At 31.7% G+C, this 21,000-nt stretch overlaps 1 protein-coding gene across 2 annotated transcripts in view; it reads left to right on the top strand.

Annotated features, from left to right (window-relative positions):
* Window positions 1–21,000, top strand: part of LOC114332030 (transient receptor potential-gamma protein) — a 673,697-nt gene that overhangs the window by 460,437 nt on the left and 192,260 nt on the right. For both annotated transcript variants that reach the window (XM_050644362.1, XM_050644358.1), the window contains exon 11: window positions 1,903–2,006. In XM_050644362.1, coding sequence (XP_050500319.1) covers window positions 1,903–2,006 — 104 coding nt within the window. The remainder of the gene's footprint in view (window positions 1–1,902; window positions 2,007–21,000) is intronic.

Genomic DNA, 21,000 nt, shown 5'->3' with positions numbered 1-21,000 from the left:
CGAAAATTACTCGAAAAAAGTGAAACTGTCAAATGAAGAAATAATAATTTTCAGTAGTAATTGCACAAGAGCTCTAAAATTCTATATTAATTTTAGAGATCGAGTGCAATTTGTTGCGATTATTTCATGAATAAAACTGTTCAAAACCAAAATTTTATTGTAATTTATTTATATAAGTACAAATTAGTGCAATTAAACACACAGTTGTCATAGATATTTGACGGTTGAAAGTCATCACTTTTATAATTTTTAAAACATTAATTGTCATTTATGTCACTGAATGTATTTTTTTATAGCAACGAAGGGCATCTGACGTAATATACTTGACGACGGGAAATTATCAAAAATTATCAGTTTAATTTTTATTTCTGTAGCTTTCTATTGGCCAGAATCTCCTATGAATGAAATAATCAGTAGTAATTGCACAAGAGCTCTAAAATTCTATATTAATTTTAGAGATCGAGTGCAATTTGTTGCGATTATTTCATGAATAAAACTGTTTAAAGCCAAAATGTTCGTAAGATTATTTTTTAATACATATATTATGGATATTTTCTTAAATGTGACAGTTGTCAAAACTAGGAAACTGGTTGCCATTAAACAGAAACAATCCACTTAAAAAAATCTATCGGTAATTTTCTACAGTAGATAATTCTCAGTATAATTTTAATCTGATTGGACAGAATTAAACACGTGATCAAATGTCTTACTATACGATTGGAAGTTAAAATCATCAAAAAATAATCGCTGAAACCAAGCGATAATTGTCGAGTAGACAAATAGGTGAGTGTAATTTTGAAAAAAAAAATGATCGCTCAAATTTTTATATTTGTGGTCTCTATTGGTCAAAATCTCTCTGAATGAAATGAACATCAAAAAATATTTTTTGAGTCTTTTATAATAATGGTAGTTTTTTTTTTAAATATTCCTTGCTGTTTTTTCATCAAGTCACCTTCATCGGTAATTTGTCTACTTAAACACTGCGTCGCCGTCGGCGTCGCTTCAATCAATGCACAGACCTGACTTTCTCTAATTTCTCGTTCTTGACTAATTTTCTTTTCACAAAGTTGATGAATAATGGCCAATGCAGTTTTTTACGGGTATTGGCTTATTTTGAAAAGTTGTATTATCAATTAATAGTTTTTTATAGAATATCCCCCAGAAAGGCATTTTTAAAAATCAAATAACTTTTCATTAACCGTGGATCCTGATCTAACTCTATGATATCGAACAATAAAATGATATATACACAGTATTCTACTAGAATGTCCGCAAATGCTTTGTTTCCGAGATACAGGATGTTGAATTTTTTCCTACAAACTGACGATTTATTTATTGCCACAAACCGGTTGAGATATGCAAATGAAATTTGGTAGGTTTTAAGAGATAATTATTGAACACTTTTTGACATGCAATTAAGAGTTTTATTTACATATTCATATTCTTACATTTAATGTAAGAATATTCTCTTACAGTAGCTAATTTAATTTAAATGTTTAGCCACCCTGTATAAATAATTATGTTAATGGTTATATTACTGAATAGAGAATTGACTAACATTTCAAATGAGCTAGCACACGAGCCCTACTCTTATTAAAAAAAATCATCGATTACGTCATCACACCCAGATGGATGACGTCACTAGTATAATATATATGCAGAAAAATCATAATTTAAAAATAAAAATCGAACTGTTTCGGGATTTTTCCTTACAGTTGTTAGCTTACGAAATAACGAATTTATTCCTTTCATTTGCACCTTACTGTATATATGTATTTTTATAAATAAATATGTGTGGCTTTAATTTTTATTATAACTACTTATAATTCTTATACAAATCTAACATTTTTTTTCTTACTTCAAACTGTCAAATTTATGTACATAAAACTTTTGTTGTTTCAGGTAAAACTGTATCCGGAGGCATCGAAAATAAGGAGGGAGGATTGGGACGCATGGGATCCGATGCTGATCTCTGAGGGATTGTTTTCGGCAGCAAATATATTTAGGTGAGTAAATGTGGATTGAGTGGTTAACGATTCAGCTGATAAGTGTACATTTTCGACCTATCCCGAGGCTACGAAGTTCCGAATACGATCAACTGACTTTTGGATTGTTACAGGCATGATATGGAATATCCAATATTAAGTAAACAGCTTGTATAATATGCGCATATATTTCATGGTTTCGACTGTGTACAGAATAAAATTTTGATTGTTAAAAATATTGAAATATTATTTTTTGTTTCGACAAAATTCACTTAAAAGCTTGTATCGAACTCGTAACAAAGCTGAATCGCCAAAACCTGCGTAGTGATTGTTCTAATACAAGGTGTCCCGGAAAATAGTGCGTTCCTTCAACGTACAGGCTAAGTAAAGTCAACCGTTCTCAAAAAAATAATTTAATAATTTTACATTTGATTAGTGTCCACAGAAATGCAAATACAGCCGGCAATGCTGCGTTCCTTCTTCTGTGTAAAAATAATTTTACTGCAACTCAACCATCATGAATCATCGACCATTAGGCATAATATTATGTATTGATATAATGCTGATAACAGTGATAGAAAAACAGCATAATATTTCTTCTCTTCTTGTAATAGTACTATGTCCTGTTTCTTCTGTTACAGTCTTTGCTGCGATCCGGAGCTCCAACTCTCGTACCATCGTTTTTTGGGTCTTCCTATGGGTCGCTTTGTGTTGGGCTTCTGTGTTTTCGCCCAAATGCGCCATACGTTCAGGGTCCATCCGATCTACGTGGTCTCTCCACATTCGTCGTCGCGCTCTTGTCCATCTCACTACGTCTTGAACGCCTAGCTCTCTCAATGTGTCTTCGTTTCGTATTCTATCTCTGAGTGTGATACCTCTTATGGATCTTAGGGTTTTCATCTCTGTTGTTCTCATTATTTGTTTGGTCTTTGTTGTCTCGGCCCTTGTCTCAGCTGCGTATGTCAGTACGGGTCTAACACATGTCTTATAAATGCGGACTTTGCTATCGGTGCTCATATATTTATTCCGCCAGATTATATCCCTCAGGAAACCAGATATTCTCGCTGCTTTCGTTGCCTAATAATTGCATAATATAGCATAATAGCATAATATTTGTAAAAGACTAAGTTTTTCAACCTAATAAAAATATTTGTAAATTAAATATTTTTAAAAGATTTTTAATTGAAAAACTTTATTGGCCCATTTCCTGGTGAGAACCTCCAAGGCTTCTACAATATGCAAGCCAAATGGATGCTGCAGTGAAGACTAAAGGGAAGGAATTCTACACTATGCAATTCACAACCCCCGTCTGCAGCGTGGTAAAGTTCCAACGGAAAATGGACCTAGTTACTCTATAGGAGTAATACTAATATAAAAATAAAAATGTATACCATTTTTATTCATTCAGTTGCGGTGCGAAACCAAAACTGTCTTAACTTTTACTCAGATCAGAGAGTGCAGCCAGCACTCTTATCGACGATTTCACCTCTTGTTAGAGGTTCATCAGAGACTGCATAGGCTGCTTTTCTCTGGCCCAGGTAAAAATTTTCGACATATCCATCTCCCACCGCAACTGACGAGATGGTAGTAGGTTCCTAGCGGCATCTGCTAAATAAAAGACTAAGTTTTTCAACCTAATAAAAATATTTGTAAATTAAATATTTTTAAAAGATTTTTAATTGAAAAATTTTATTGGCCCATTTCCTGGTGACAACCTCCAAGGCTTCTACAATATGCAAGCCAAATGGATGCTGCAGTGAAGACTAAAGGGAACTAAAGGAACTTTACCACGCTGCAGACGGGGGTTGTGAATTGCATAGTGTAGAATTCCTTACCTTTAGTCTTCACTGCAGCATCCATTTGGCTTGCATATTGTAGAAGCCTTGGAGGTTGTCACCAGGAAATGGGCCAATAAAGTTTTTCAATTAAAAATCTTTTAAAAATATTTAATTTACAAATATTTTTATTAGCATAAAATCCTTTATAAAAGGTATATTTATTAAAATCCCTATACAGGGCTACATCAAAGACAGAACTAGTTTTCAATCGGTTGACCGATCATCATCAGTGCAATCCTAAAATGTGTACAACCAGATAAAATGATGCAAAGTATTTGAAATATAATCAATATAATCAAATACTTTGCATCATTTTATCTGGTTGTACACATTTTAGGATTGCACTGATGATGATCGGTCAACCGATTGAAAACTAGTTCTGTCTTTGATGTAGCCCTGTATAGGGATTTTAATAAATATACCTTTTATAAAGGATTTTATGTTTTTGTAATGGTATACAGCCAACTATAGGAAATTTTTCCTCGTGGATTTTTATTAGGTTGAAAAACTTAGTCTTTTATTTAGCAGATGCCGCTAGGCACCTACTACCATCTCGTCAGTTGCGGTGGGAGATGGATATGTCGAAAATTTTTACCTGGCCAGAGAAAAGCAGCCTATTCAGTCTCTGATGAACCTCTAACAAGAGGTGAAATCGTCGATAAGAGTGCTGGCTGCACTCTCTGATCTGAGTAAAAGTTAAGACAGTTTTGGTTTCGCACCGCAACTGAATGAATAAAAATGGTATACATTTTTATTTTTATATTAGTATTACTCCTATAGAGTAGCTAGGTCCATTTTCCGTTGGAACTTTACCACGCTACAGACGGGGGTTGTGAATTGCATAGTGTAGAATTCCTTCCCTTTAGTCTTCACTGCAGCATCCATTTGGCTTGCATATTGTACAAGCCTTGGAGGTTGTCACCAGGAAATGGGCCAATAAAGTTTTTCAATTAAAAATCTTTTAAAAATATTTAATTTACAAATATTTTTATTAGGTTGAAAAACTTAGTCTTTTATTTAGCAGATGCCGCTAGGCACCTACTACCATATCGTCAGTTGCGGTGGGAGATGGATATGTCGAAAATTTTTACCTGGGCCAGAGAAAAGCAGCCTATGCAGTCTCTGATGAACCTCTAACAAGAGGTGAAATTGTCGATAAGAGTGCTGGCTGCACTCTCTGATCTGAGTAAAAGTTAAGACAGTTTTGGATTCGCACCGCAACTGAATGAATAAAAATGGTATACATTTTTATTTTCATAATATTTGTGTTTATTAAATGTCTAATAAATAAGGTTTGTATAGTGTTTTAACTTGGGTACATGAAACATTTTTATTACAATCAGAATCAAGTTACGTCTTTAAGAAGTATCTACTTATCGGTAGAACATGTTCCAAAAAATTTGAGTATTACATTTATCCATTCAATCTTCTAGGAAGTTCGAGTGGTTTAATCAGATGATTACTAATAATCCCAGCCCATACATTATTACTTTTGGCATTTTAAAAGTAAAACACACACACACACCATTTCTCGTAAAACAAGCTTTATCTGCACACAACTCTTTACACATTTTGTTTTGAAACCATCTACAAATCCTTAAACTTCGAGGTAAATCGTCTTGGTGTAAATACCTAAATCTTGCACTAATTATACACTATAGGTATTACGTAATTAACATGATGCTTGCGATCGAAATTATAACAAAATAACAATACCACAACAAGACGATGTATTGTCGGGTTTCAGGTAATTATGATATGACTGTTTGTGTTTACAATTTTAAATATCTTCGCTATGTCAAAATAAATAAAACTGCGGGGTTGCCAAATGTAAATTTTAGTAAAAGACATTATTTTATTTTTTTGAGGCAACAGATGACTTTAGAAAAAAATTTATAAGAAAGTTTTCTTTTAAATGGTGCATTCTACTTACACCTTTAAGGAACGCACTATTTTCCGGGACACCCTGTATATTAAATTTTATCAACTCGAAATTGACTCTAATAACTATGCAATAAGTTTCGAAACAGATGCTATTTATTTTGTATTTCACTGCAGTTACCATTATTACATCTGAAAACTGCTCTGAAATACATAACCGATCCTAACGGTCTGTTTTTCAATGGCATAACACCTACCCTTAAGGGGTAGTCACAAAATCTTGGTCCAATGCTATTTAAATGTATTTATTTTTTTTAATCTTAAGAAAACTAATAAGTATTTTTGTAAAATTTAAACGAAGAATGAAAGATTGTATTACTACCGAGGGCTGAAAGTCCCTGAAAACTTCTATATTGTTTATTTTAATAAGTTACAGGGGTGAAAAAAAAAGAGAAAATTTATTGTGATTTTTAATTTCAAATATTTCATTCAAAAGAAATTTTTTGTTTATTCTAAGGGACTTTTGTCCCTCGGTAATAATGTAATCTTTCATTCCGCGTTTAAATGTTTCAAAAATATTTATTAGTTTTCTCAGAATTCAAAAAAAATGTCTGCATTTAAATAGCATTAAACCAAGATTTTGCGCCTACACCCTTAATAGGGGCTTTTGTCATTTATGGTGGTGCTACTATTGCAACACATTTTTTGACCACAAACACCAACACAAATGTATATTTATATTTATAGTCCATTCTTTCACGGTTTTTGCTCTAAATTTTAAAGAACCGCTTGGATTGACATGAAATTTGGCATACGCATAGCTTACATGTCAAAGAAAAAAAGTGATATTGTGTCGACGTGTGCTTTTGCCCTGGGGGTGACTTTCACCCAGACCCGTGCGGTGCATCTGTTCAATATGATGCAAGTCTTCGAAATCCCGCCCCTTAAGGGGGTAGGCGCAAAATTTCGGCTCAAATGTTTTTTAAATGCATTCATATTTTTCGAATCATGTGAAAACTAATAAGTATTTTAAAGTCCCTGAAAACTTCTATAATATTTATTTTAATAAGTTACAGGGGTGAAAAAAAGAGAAAATTTAATGTAATTTTCAATTTCAAATATCTCATTCAACAGAAACTTTTTGTTAATTTTAAGGGACTTTCGGCCCTCGCTCGGTAATAATGTAATCTTTCATTCTACATTTAATTTTTTCAAAAATATTTATTAGTTTTCTCGGGATTAGAAAAAAAGAATGGATTTAAAAAGATTTGGAGCCAAATGTTGCGCCTGCGCCCTTAAATATTATTGAAACTGACCTTTTATTTTTGCTAAATGAAACTACACGAAATGAACGAAAAATTTTATTTTAAAAACAAAACATACTTTAAATTAAATGAAATATGTAAAATGTAAATAACATGTAAATAATATGTATAATGTAAATAATGTAAATTAACATTAAATAACATTTACAAAAATTACAATTTTACCCTTCTGACTTTAATTTTAGCAAACTCATCAATCAAATCGGTGTAGTTAAGTAGCAGCTAGGACTCTATTGAAATGACTGCTAAATTTTTTAAATTTGGTTGTCTTATGGAGCTTCGTAAATAGTTTTTAATAAATTTTCAAAAACTTCTTTCCCCACTAGCTACCGAGTGTCAATAAAATTCTTAGTGAAACAACTACATTTAGGTATAAAGAAATTCGGTTATTCTGTCACAAATAGTTCAGAACTTCTAAAGATTTCATGGAGTATGGTATCATTTGGGATATATCACGAAGTTCTTCTAGAATATCATTGGTCTCTATATCTGATTAGTTTTCTTTTCTTCTCTTTTTCTATTGAAAGTATTGAAAGAAGATTCATACAATATTTTTCTAGTGTTTTATCATCTATTTCCCTCAATTTGATATCATACAAATTTTTAAATTTTTAGTGTTATAGAAGCGAAAATCGATCAATAAAAGCAGTAATGACAATGTCTAAAATATAGATGAAAAAATTTATTTTAAATTTATCTTCCACTGTTATAAGAGCTCATCCACTGACTTTTCGTAATCAACATATCAAGATATCAACTTATATCAGGATTTTCTGCAATTTCCTTTGTCTGTAACTTTTCATTTTTTCGCTTAGGCAAAACATTGCTTTAAAATAATTAAAAATCCATAAATCTTATAAGTACCTCAATGTCGGAATAACAAAGAACTTATAGAAAAAGATAAACGTTGTATGTGTATAATATTTATATACTTTCAGCTGACACTTGGCCCTATATATATATATATATATATATATATATATATATATATATATATATATATATATATATATATATATATATATATATATATATATATATATATATATTTTTAAGTATTGAATGGTTCAATTTGTATATTGATTTTACTGATTATGCCGCCCTCCTTGTGATGCCGCCTGATGCGACTGCCTCACCGCATCATAGCACGGCACGGCCCTGCTTTCACCCCCTCTTGGGGGTGAAAAAATATATGTCCAAAACAACTCCGGAAATGGGTAAACTGACCAATTTTAAGTAACTTTTGTTCTATAGAGCTTTTTCGCCAAGTCAACACTTTTCGAGTTATTTGCGAGTGAATATGTTCATTTTTCAACAAAATAACCACATTTTTAGACGGTTTTTCGCAAATAACTCAAAAAGTAAGTATTTTGTCGAAAAAACCGTTCTTAGCAAAAATATAGCCTATAAAACATTTAAAAAAATGGTGTACGCGCTAGGTCTCTGGATCTCGTAGAACCAGAGTTATAGCCAATGAAATATAGATTCATATTCACCAAATTTCAAATAGAATATTTCGACGTGAAATATCCAAAAAATTAGGCACTTTTTGGGGAAATCCCATTTTAACTTTTTTAAATTGTTTAAAAAAAGCTTTATTTTTGTTACGAAAAGTTTCTAGCATTAAACTTAAGCAAGTTACGCTCAAAATAAAGTTGGTCCCTTTTGTTTTTGCAAAAAAAAAATCGGGAAGACCACCCCCTAATTAGCAACTTAAATGAAATTAATCGTTGCCGCTCCATACATTAATTTACTTATATTGTGTTTATATGATCTGTAAGTTTCATCGATTCAAAATGTTTATTTTTGAAAAAATTTGGTTTCAAAGTAAAATTTTTAAAAATTTAAATTTTGAAAAATATGTTTTTTTTTCAAAATAACTTAAAAATTGTTAGAGATACCAAAAGTCTCGAAATACAAAAAAGTCAGATTTGCTTTTCTGAATATCATGTATTTTTTTGTTTTTCTGTTAGACAAAAATTGATCAAGATTTGGTGTTTCTAAATTTGCATACATTCGTGATCAGTGACTCGTTCAACCCCTTTTAACTACAGCCGTTTCAATAATAAGGACTTTAAACCGATGAAACTTACAGATCATATAAACAATATATACACGAGTCAAGAAACCTGTGAAGTCGTTACGATTAAGTTCATTTAAGATACTAATTAGGGGGAGATTTTCTCGATTTTTTTACCAAAACCAAAAGGGACTAACTTTATTTTGAGCATAACTTGTTTAATTTTTATGCTAGAAATTTTTTTTTATAAAACAAGAATGAAGCTTTTTTTAAACACTTTAAATAAGTTTAAATGAGTTTTCCCCGAAATGTGCTTCATTTTTGGTTATTTCACGTTAAAGTATTCCACTTGGAATTTGACGAATATGAACCTATATTTCATTAGCTATAACTCTGCTACTACTAAATAAAAAAACGTGATATATTCACTATTTTTTTAAATTTTTTATAGGCTATATTTTTGCTAAGAATGCTTTTTCGACAAAATACTTACAATTTGAGTTATTTGCGAAAAACCGTCTAAAAGCGTGGTTATTTTGTTGAAAAAATGAACATATTCACTGCCAAATAACTCGAAAAGTATTGACTTAGTGAAAAAACTCTATAGAACAAAAGTTACTTTAAATTAGCCAGTTTACCCATTTCCTGACTTTGTTTGGACGAATATTTTTAACCCCCAAGAGGGGGTGAAAACCACCCCCAGGGCAAAAGCACATATCGGCACAATATCACTTTTTTTCTTTGACTTGTTAGCTGTGTGTATGCCAAATTTCATATCAATCCAAGCGGTTCTTTAAAATTTAAAGGTTTTACAATATTTTACCGTTAATGATTGGACTATTAATAAAATCCGTGGACAAAGATCTATAACAGAGATATAGATCCATCAAAAATAATCGAAGTGAGATGTCTCATCTTAGCAGAAATAGGTAGCGTCTATAGTGTAGTGATATGTAAAAGAATAGACATCGTAAAATGTTGAAGATGTATAAAACGTGAGTTTTTTCAATGAAAAGGGCATAGTTTCAATCGCAAATAACTTCGAAAGTGCCCATTTTGCAAAAAAAACTTTATAGAACAAAATTTAGTCAGAATTGAGTTAGTCACTTTATCGATTTCATAGCTAGTTCGATTAAAAAATTTTCATCCCCTAGATGGGGTTGTTTTCACCCCCAGGGCAAAAGCGGAATTCGGCATAGGGTAGATTTTGAAGAAGAGTGTCAACAGAGCTTAAACCCAAATTTTCATTAAAATCGGTGTTGATTCTTAAAATTCCACGGTTTTACGGTTTTTTACCGCTGATGAGTGGTCTAATATACTAGTAGACTGTATGCCTTGAATAACCGCACAATTATTAGCTTTCTCTTTAGAGTGTCATTAAAGAAATTTTTATGTTGTTCTGAAGCTATTTCCTTGTAACATTTTTATAATCAACTATTTTCAATGGGAAATAAGCCACAATTTTACCAAAAAAATTATTTTATTAACATTTCGAAGCCCAAATCGGTTTTCATTGTCAAAATTCTAATAATTTATTTAATCTGACTCATTTATATTGGCAATTCAGACGTATATTATACATTTACTTTAAAATGATCTCGCCAATATTTATGAATTGCGTTCCTGGGACGACTTTACTAAAAGATAGTTCATTCGATTACATGAAATCAATCCCAACTCAAGAATATCGGTCACAAAAAAAATCATAGCATGTGATCTGTCTTTAAAAAGACAACCAAATGCAACGATGACAGTAAAATTCTCGCGTTAGAGATTCCATAGTAAATCACGAGAGAAAACCAGGAAAAAAAATCGTGATACTATCCCGACATCGTAAGTATTTGGTCTTACATTTAATTTACTTTCAAAAAACTAATACCAAATTCTGACTTTATTATGTTTAAATTATAAATAATATTAATAATACATAGATATACAATAAGTAATAGTAAAATATAAAATTTGTACTAACTCGATATGTTATTGACCTACTAATCGTGGTATTTTCTTTCTATTGACTTCCCCTTTCGGTATGGGAAACCACATCCTACTGCATTCTACCGAGGAATTTGCGACACAATTGGTTTCATTTAGCATAATTAGAGCCGCTTCTTTGATTTTTCTCTTTTTACTATCTGATTCTTTCAGAACTATACTTGAATCTCTCCACTGAATGAACTATCTTTTAGTAAATTCGTCCCAGGAACGCAACTCATAAATATTGGCGATATCATGTTAAAGTCTTCTACTTTAAAATGTATAATATACGTCTGAATTGCCAATATAAATGAGTAAGATTAAATAAATTATTAGAAGAATTTTTTTTACTTAACAACAACATTTTTGTTTATTTTAGTAGTATTTTGTATTTTGACAACGAAACCCGATTTGGGCTTCGAAACGTTAATAAAATCATTTTTTTGGTAAAATTGTGGCTTATTTCCCATTGAAAATAGTTGAAATTTTTATATCTATACTTTATTGTCAAATGCAGTTGAACCATATATGTTGCCAGACTTATGGTTGATAGATTGATTAGGAAGATTCTGGAATGGCGACCAAGATAAGGCGCATAATATGGAAAGAGAGAGGATGCCTACCGACTAGACGGACGGTGATATAAAGTGCATCAACACGAAGCAGCGGATAGCAACTGTAGCAGTGAACAAATATAGGCTAATTGATAATGATAATGATACTTTATTAAGATTAATTAATATTTTGTGTTACAGCTGTAGTTTTAAAATTAGTAGCAACTTTTGTCGGTGTTTTTAAATTTGTGTTATACCTATCGCCTAGAAAAAATAGGTGAATGCCCAAATTTGGCAAAGATGAATAAAATTTAGTCATCACCATTACATAAATCTAATTTGTGTAAACTTGTGAAGCACTCAGATTTTAATTATAACTTCCACTGAGTTGAGTAACTATCACAATTAGTATGTAAATCCAATCCCATAATAAAGTTTTAACGGACGTCCATCAAAATGCCTAAACTGCTTTGCGGCGGCATCTGCAGTTATGAGTAAAATATGGCAGAATGATTCGTTTATAGATTAGTTTCACGAATGCGTGGAATTACGTAAATTAGAACAAGCAAATATACAGGTATAATAAAAGAGATAACAAAAATTGAAGAAAAAATCTTCTGTGTAAAAGGTATATTTATTTGAAAACCCCAATAAAGGGCTACTTTAAAAAACATAACATTTTCGCTCTAAAGAGAGCATTATCAGTGTTCTAAACAAGCTCTACATGTTAAGCCACCAAAAATACATGGGTTAAAACCCTTAAAATGTCGACTAAAAGTCTTACATTGACATGTTGTACCTATATTAAATCCTGGCGATGGATAAAATTTATAGGATCTACGAAAAAAGGTCGCCAACAATTGGTCGAGCGAAAAAATGTCGCGCACATTTGAGCGCGTATCAAAAGGTCGCCGGCGAAAAAACAGCGCCGACGAAATAAGGTCGCGTGCAATTGATCGCGCGAAAAAAGATCGCGTCAGAAAATATGTTTTCATTTGTATACTTTAACTTTCCTTCACACTTAATCCAGGCTTAGGTCAGATTTAGATGATGCAATAGAACTAAAGGATTGCTGTTAAATAATGACCCAAACAGTTAAATATTTTCTTATTAGTCATTTTAACCTATTGGTAAAAAATATTTCGTCAACCCAATATTGACTTCTAAATGACTTTAGTTTTATTTTCCACTTTAAATAATAGGAAAATAATTGGAAGTAAATAATCCTATTTGAAATTGATCATGTAAAATGTTCGACCAATTTAATGGTCGAATTAAGGTAATTTTAACTGTAAATGTTGTAGGGAAAGTACCTAGAGGTATTATTTCACGACTTGGCAGTGTCGCAAAATTTACCCTTGGTTATTTAAGAGTAAGTTTTAATATAAGCTTAATATATTTTACAGGGTATATACTACATATAGATAGGGTAGGTTAAGGGCTACCATCTTTATTAAAATAAAATTTCCCAAAATAAAATAATGATATTGTGGTTAAAAATTATATAACAGGCAGAATTTCATTAATACATTGTCACTGGTGAGTACTTATTGAAGATATCATAGTTAAAGAATACATTTATATTAATAACAGATTTGCATACTTTAACTTTCCTTCACACTTTATCCAGGCTTAGGACTGGCAGTTAGTAACTGGCGTGTTTAAAAGTTTTTTTAATTTTAATTTTTTTATTTTTTTCTAATTTTCTTTTTTTTTTATTTTTTTGTGTTTTTTTAATTTTTATTTTTTTTTTGTTTTTTTTTAATTTTTTTTTTTAATTGTTTTTTAGTTTTTTATACTTGCAGTTGAAAATTTTGGGCAATTCCTCTTAAATATTCTAGATTTGGCCGGTTCCCGTATTGCAAACAAATCGTTTTTATTCGCCGCGCTGTATCTTTATAAATTTTTTTTTGAGGTTGTTGGTTTCCAGCTATGTATTGCTCCACTTTTAATCGATTTAAACTCTCTTCTTTCTTTAGCCCCGTAATAAACTTCCATAGATTTGGGTGTGCTGCATTTAATATCGAGGAGAAGCTGTTGTGCCAACCTTCGACAGCATTATTAGTACGCGGTAGATCTTCCTCTATAAATTCGAAGCAATTCCAAAGATTCCTTGGAAACATTGGCGGTCTTCTTTGTTGTCGTCGGTCCAATCTGCCTATCCATACATCCTCAAAGTAGTTTATTAAAGGTGTTAGTAAATTTTCATTTTGAGTGTAAAACTCGCTGTCCAGTAGCTCTCCGAATGTTGCAACAACATCTACTTCAGGTACGAAGGCTAGGGCTGCCAATTGTCGCAGATGTAGAGCAAAATTCGCGTCTTCTGTATAAACTTGTTGCAGTCCTGTACCTTGCATGTTTCTCCACAAACATTGTGTGAAATGAAAGAAACATCCACGGATTCTGACTTCAGGAAACTCTTGTTGTAAAGCATTAATTGCTGCTTTTTCATAATCCACCATTATTGTTGTAGGACGTAAACCTGGTCGTAACGTTTTTAATTCATGGAAGAGTCGAGTGTATGTTGCCTGAGTTTTATTAGGAAGTAGAGCAAAAACAGTTGGAATAACGTTGCTATACTGTACGCCATGTATTGTATACAGCTGACCAAACAATAGAGGAGTACATGTGAATGTTCCATCGGCATACCAGTGTTCACAGCTCGCCATCAAAGTTAAATTTCTTTCAGTGGAAAATATTAAAATTCTCTGTTCGTTTGGACCACTGTCAAATAAAAGAAACGGTTCGCCGTTATTGTTTCTGGTGTATTCTTCCTGAATAATAAGCTCTGTTAAGCTTCTTGGATTTGCCGGAATAGCTTCCACTCTTTGGCGTGTGTTCTGAATAGTTCGCTTTAGGGATGAAATAGAAGGTAGCTGCCCAGTTGCACCCACAGACACTTCTTGTGAAACGGTAGCTATGATTCCTTGTGTTGTTAGTTCAACTTGATGAGCCAGTTCTTTCATTCTGTTCCAAGCCTTTTTTGCTTCTAATATTGACGCATCGGCAACGTGGTTGTGACTTGTACTTTTCACTACTTCATCTCCCACTGTGTGAACTCTCCCGGTACATTTATGCTTATTGTACTGAGCGCACTTCCAAATTGTCTTTTGATCAATCGTTTTTTCCTTTCTATGGATATATCCATTATACACCAACATATTGGCACCTTTTTGACTCTTTACGTAAGTTAAGACCATCTTGACAAATCGACAAGCTAATGAATAATGAGATATACGATATTTTTCCCATCTTCTTATACATCCAAAATACATTAAAAAGTAATAAAAGTACGTTTCACGAATATGGAATAATAATTACCACATTAGTGAATAACGCACAATTAGACAAAGAACTTTTGTACAATATTTATTTTAGCATTTCCAATAATGTCTTATCGTAATGACTTCATGGAATTCCTAATAAATACCTACACAATAAGGTGCCCTTATCTAAACTACTTATTCTTCACTAATCTGCATAACGACTTTCTACTAAGAACCAATTATGCTAATTACCGGTCTCTGAAAATACCAAAAATAGGTAAACTGGTACCTGGTATTCGTTTGTATGTAATATATACTGTAAATAGAACTATTATTACTGTACATTTTTAACGATATCCGATTAGGAAGAGCAAACACTTTTAAACACGCCAGTTTTTTGCTGACAGTCCTAAGCCTGTAAAAAGTGTGAAGGAAAGTACCTTTCTGAATTTAGATCCATATATTAAAATTATTCACGTAGAACAAAAAAAATACTTTCTTCATGTTAAAAATTGTTCAATTTTCAAGTATATTCACTTGAATAACCTGAAAATACCATATGAAATAATTTCCCATTCTCCTATATTTCCCATCTTCCTACACATCCAAAATACATTAAAAAGTATTTAGATATACGTTATTTTTCCCATCTTCTTATACATCCAAAATACATTAAAAAGTAATTAGATGGAATTCCAAGACTAATCGGCTCATAATGCATAAAGTTAAAGTATGCAAATAGAATTTCTTTAGAACCTTTTTGAAAACCAATTGAATGGTTTTAATAATGTAAAACATGACGCGATCTTTTTTCGCGCGATCAATTGCACGCGACCTTATTTCGTCGGCGCTGTTTTTTCGCCGGCGACCTTTTGATACGCGCTCAAATGTGCGCGACATTTTTTCGCTCGACCAATTGTTGGCGACCTTTTTTCGCGACACCAAATTTATATAAATATAGTAACATTCTCGCGATTATCTTATAAGACAGTAAACTTCTGGTGTTAGAGATTCCATAGTAAATCACGAGGGAAAAACCAGGAAAAAACCTCGTGGTACTATCCCACTTAAAATAGTTGATTGTAAAATACCACAAGGAAATAGCTTCAGAAAAATATTAAGAAACTGATATTTTTATATAACATGCTTTTAAGTAGGCTCAATAAAAATCTGTTGAAAAAATAAACTGTCCAAAAAAACAGAAACTTCTCCGGCTTTTCTCCCCTCTTCTTTTCCGTGCCGATATTTTACGATTACCATCACTTTAACTTTTTGTTCCTTCACTGTATTGTATATGTCATCTATAAGTTGGGTTATAAAATTTAGATTTTCATTTAAAATCCTTTTAAGTCTCAGCTCTTATGTTAATAAAGAATGTAAATATGATTTTAAGAAAAAAATGATAATTTTCTTGTTTCCTAGTGGTCATAGAAAGTTCTGTTTATTTTTTGGAAAGTGTTTTTTCATCAGCAATTCATTAAGCCTACGTACAAATGTGTAACATAAAAATGTCACAGTTATTGTAAATTTTTATAAACCAGCTCTTATTAAAACTGTTTCTTAATAACATACATATTTAATAAAAAAAGTTTTTTAATAAATCTTAAAAATAAAGCCTTAAAGGATCGACTGCGATTTACAAAATACCTCTATATTGACTCTTTCGGCAATTACAATTGTTTAAAGAATCTCTCTCCGGAATAAACAAATTAAATAACTTATAAACTATTTGGTCGATTTGAAATTTGATAAACATGTAATAGGTCCCACTAAGATAGAACCATATGGAAAACTTTTTCATTATTAACTTTATCAAAAAAAAATTATTCCTTATAAAATGCTCTGCCTAGTCTACAACCTAATATACAATCATCAGATATAAAATTTTATCAATAGTGTACGAGGTATGTTAAAAAATATTAATTTCGCTTAAGAGTAAAGTAGGTTTATATTTCACAATATCGAAAAGTGTCATAAAGGAAAGTTATTTGGAATTAAAAATTGTGTTATAATATATAATTAAGTTCTTCTAATTGAAAAAAATAAGAAATTTCAAAACTGTTATCAAATTACGGATACCCTTGGATATCCCACCGATATTTTATTTAAAAATAGTCGTAAAATTGTTTGTAATACACCATTTTAAAGTAAATAAAATAAGGTTTTTTCTATTCTACAATGTATATACCTAAATGTACAAAAAAAAGTCATAATGAGAAATTTAAAAAATAATCATAAAAAGTATCAAAAATCATCAAAAGTAATCTTGAAAAAGCAGAACTTGCTTAAAAATAGTCGTACAACCTTACAAAATAGACCATTTTAAAGGTAATTGTACTACATGTACCATTGCATATACCTATAAATGCGTAGAAAAAAGTTACAGAAAAATGTTGAACAAATGCAAAATAATGGGGAAAATGGATCAAAAATGATGTGAGCGGCAAAATTTGAAAAATCCTATTTCGGAAACTATAAATCCTAGATACTTCTAGCAAATGTCATTTTAAAGCAGAAGGACGGAAAGTTATTTTTCGCTGAAGCAATGCCTATACCTATATCGCGGTGTAAAAAAATTATGGGACATAAAACAAAATGGCTTTCTTTTGTTTTTTCTTGCTTTTCTTTTGAATATATTTATGTAAAAAAATAGTTTTGACGTTAAAATGTGATATTTCGATAGTAAATTTAACCCGGAATAATTTTCCTGCAGACGTGTTTGTACTAAAAGTGCATGGCACTCACCCTAATTCACCCTATGCCTAGCGACTAATTCACCCGTTTCTCAAAAACGCACCCATTTAAATGGTAGCACTCCGCGGTTTTTTCAAATTTAGAGGTCCATTGGCCATATCAGATAATAAAATCCCGTTAACGTTGTAGTTCCTTTCAGCTCTCTTATTTTGAACATAATCAATAGCCTATTTATTTAATAACTTAACTTAAATGCCACAATTTCAAGAACCTAAGTAGTTATATTTATATTACATGTCATTATTCAAAAAACAAAGTTATTTGTTTATTAACATTTATAAATACCTACAATTAAGGGTTTTTTGCAACTATCTCTGACAATTGTTTATATATTGCAATCTGTCAAAATTAAAGTACTTTTTATGATTTCCAACTTTTATTTGAATCATTTTTATGCCTATCCGCGATGTTCCTATCCGTGACAAATCTTGGCGATCATCATGGCAATCTTTATATGTAGCAGCGCAGAAAAGCTACATAGTTGTTGAGCGAACCAGGTTTTGAGGTTTTTCAACCAGGATTTTCTTCTTGTTCCTGGACCTCTCTTTCCAAATATTTTTCCTTGCGGGATGTCTTGTAGAAGGGCATATTTGGATCCATTTCGTATAATGTCTTCGACATATTCTAACTTTCGAGATTTGACGGTGGTCAGTACCTCTCGGTTCTTCGTCATTCTTCTGAGGACCTCCTCATTTGTGACTCTCTCAGTGCACGAGATTTTAAGTATTCTCCGATATAGCCACATCTCAAATGCTTCCAATTTTCAGCACATATCTTCGTTTAAGGTCCATGATTCAACACCATAAGAAAGGACAGAGAAAATGTAGCATATAGAAAATGTATAAAAAACGTATTATGGGCAAAAAAGATTTTTCACTTTTTACGATTGTTTAATAAAAAAATAAAGCAAAATTAACTATAGTACGTCTTCACAGAATTGTCATCAGCTGTGCCTCACATAACGTTTAGAACCTATAGAAATCTATAAATCTATAACCTAGGTATTTAACCGGTATATATTTTCAGCTTTTTTATTAACTGCGATGATACAGTTAAAATAAAACAGTTTACAAGGAGTCATTTTCTAATAATCTCTGATTATTATATCCTGCACTGAAACAAACGTTTCAGGGCTAATTGGCTAAAGTTTGTCGAATGTTGTTGATGTACGCTTTGATTTTGATAAATGATCAATGTATTAATAAATATTTGCAACTAATATGGTGACGGATATGTCCCTATGAATTATTTGAGCGACTAATTGAATGGATGGTTTAGAACTGAGTGCATTGGCGGCCCTTCGCAATCAATTTGGGTATTTAGCTCAACAAGCCTCAATAGTGTTTATAGGTTCCAGTCTAAAAACAATTTGACAATCTGACAGCCTACGAATTATTCTAATTTAAATGTTGAATGGGTTGAATGTGAGAGTTCATTTGGAATGAAGTAAAAGACAGACGTACTCTCAATCATTTATTGTAACTTCCGACGACCGGTTTCGCTCTCTAAAGTATGCAGAGCATCTTCAGGTCAACGGTTACAAGTCACTGAATGCTACAAACAAAAACCAGAGTTAGAACAATGTCTGTTTGTAAAATATGCTAAAGATCCATAAGATCAAGCCAATATTGAACAACATACATAAAAGTAATTAAGATAGCAGACAAATACATACGCATGTAAAACCGGGGGCTGTAACAAACGTTCCCAAGCTCACAAACACATGCAGATGTATGCCGTCTATAATCATGCAATAATAACGTGTCGTACTTACATTCGGTTACAAGGAGCTGGAGCTACTACCTCAGTGTTTATTAACATGATATTTCTGCTTAAGTTATACTAACGGGATGTGGTGGAATAGACGGAGAATGTTGCAAAGGTAAACAAGTTTATGGAGTTTGGGAATTCTTGAGGGTGAAGAGATAGTTGGTGAAAGACAACCATCAAATCTGTGCCTGTTATTTTTGTTTGTGAAGTAGACTAAAGTGAATGTCATATATACAATTTTTTAAAATGTGATGGTTTTAAAGATTTTTATTTCTATTTATTAAAAGATTTTTATTTTTATTTGTATTTATTAAAAGACTTCCATTTATTAGTGTATGTGTTAGTGTAAGATTGACAACGTTTGGATCAAAACGTTGTCAATCTTACACTAACACATACACTAATAAATAGAAGTCTTTTAAGAAATAGAAATAAAAATCTTTAAAACTATCACATTTTAAAAAATTGTATATATGACATTCACCTTGGTCTACTTCACAAACAAAAAAAAACAGGCACAGATTTGATGGTTGTCTTTCACCAACTATCTCTTCACCCTCAAGAATTCCCAAACTCCATAAACTTGTTTACCTTTACAACATTCTCCGTCTATTCCACCACATCCCGTTAGCATAACTTAAGCAGAAATATCATGTTAAAGAACACTGAGGTAGTAGCTCCTTGTAACCGAATGTAAGTACGACACGTTATCATACGACGGCATACATCTGCATGTGTTTGTGAGCTTGGGGACGTTTGTTACAGCCCCCGGTTTTACATGCATATGTATTTGTCTGCTATCTTAACTACTTTTATGTATGTTGTTCAATATTGGCTTGATCTTATGGATCTTTAGCATCTTTTACAACCAGACATTGCTCTAACTCTGGTTTTTGTTTGTAGCATTTAGTGACTTGTAAACTTGTAACCGTTGACCTGAACATGCTCTGCATGCTTTAGAGAGCGAAACCGCTCTCTATAAAATAACTATAAAATAACTTTTTGGTGGCTCACGCATGCATGCTATTGTAAGTATGGCCTCTGTAAATGCTTAACTTTAGTCAACTTTTATAACATTATCTACTATTAATTAGGTTATACTTACTATTTTATGGCTTAACACTGATGATGGATTACCTATTAATCCGAAAACATTTTGTTTTGTGATGTAACCCTTATTGGGGTCTTTTAATTATACCTTTTACAAAGGATCTTGTATTTTTTGTGATTTATGGTATACAGTCAGCTACAGGAATTTTATTTTTCTCGTTGATTTTTAAATAAATAAAAATAATAAGAAGGACCGTATTTAAAATGTCTGCCAATGGTGTGTTTAGAGAATGTAATCAATTTATCAAATTATAATATATATTGGAGAGATCCTTAATATCAGTCTCAATATTGATGCAATTTTGGTCTTTCTTTATGTGAATCATCTCCAATATACATCTTTTGTTATAATTATGTTCTTTTTTCGAAATCTGTACATTCTCAATTTTTTTTTATATATATATAATTTAGTTAGATGCATTAGATGCGGGAAAAATTAAACAGAAAACGCTTGAAGAAATGAAACTAATTGCACAAGACAGAAAAGAATGGAAAAGATGGGTGAATATGTAGCTAAACT

This window comes from Diabrotica virgifera, chromosome 1 (assembly GCF_917563875.1).
Source record: "Diabrotica virgifera virgifera chromosome 1, PGI_DIABVI_V3a".
Lineage (NCBI taxonomy): Eukaryota > Metazoa > Arthropoda > Insecta > Coleoptera > Chrysomelidae > Diabrotica > Diabrotica virgifera.
The sequence above is the reverse complement of the archived record's forward strand: the minus strand, read 5'-3'. Positions and strand labels throughout refer to the sequence as shown.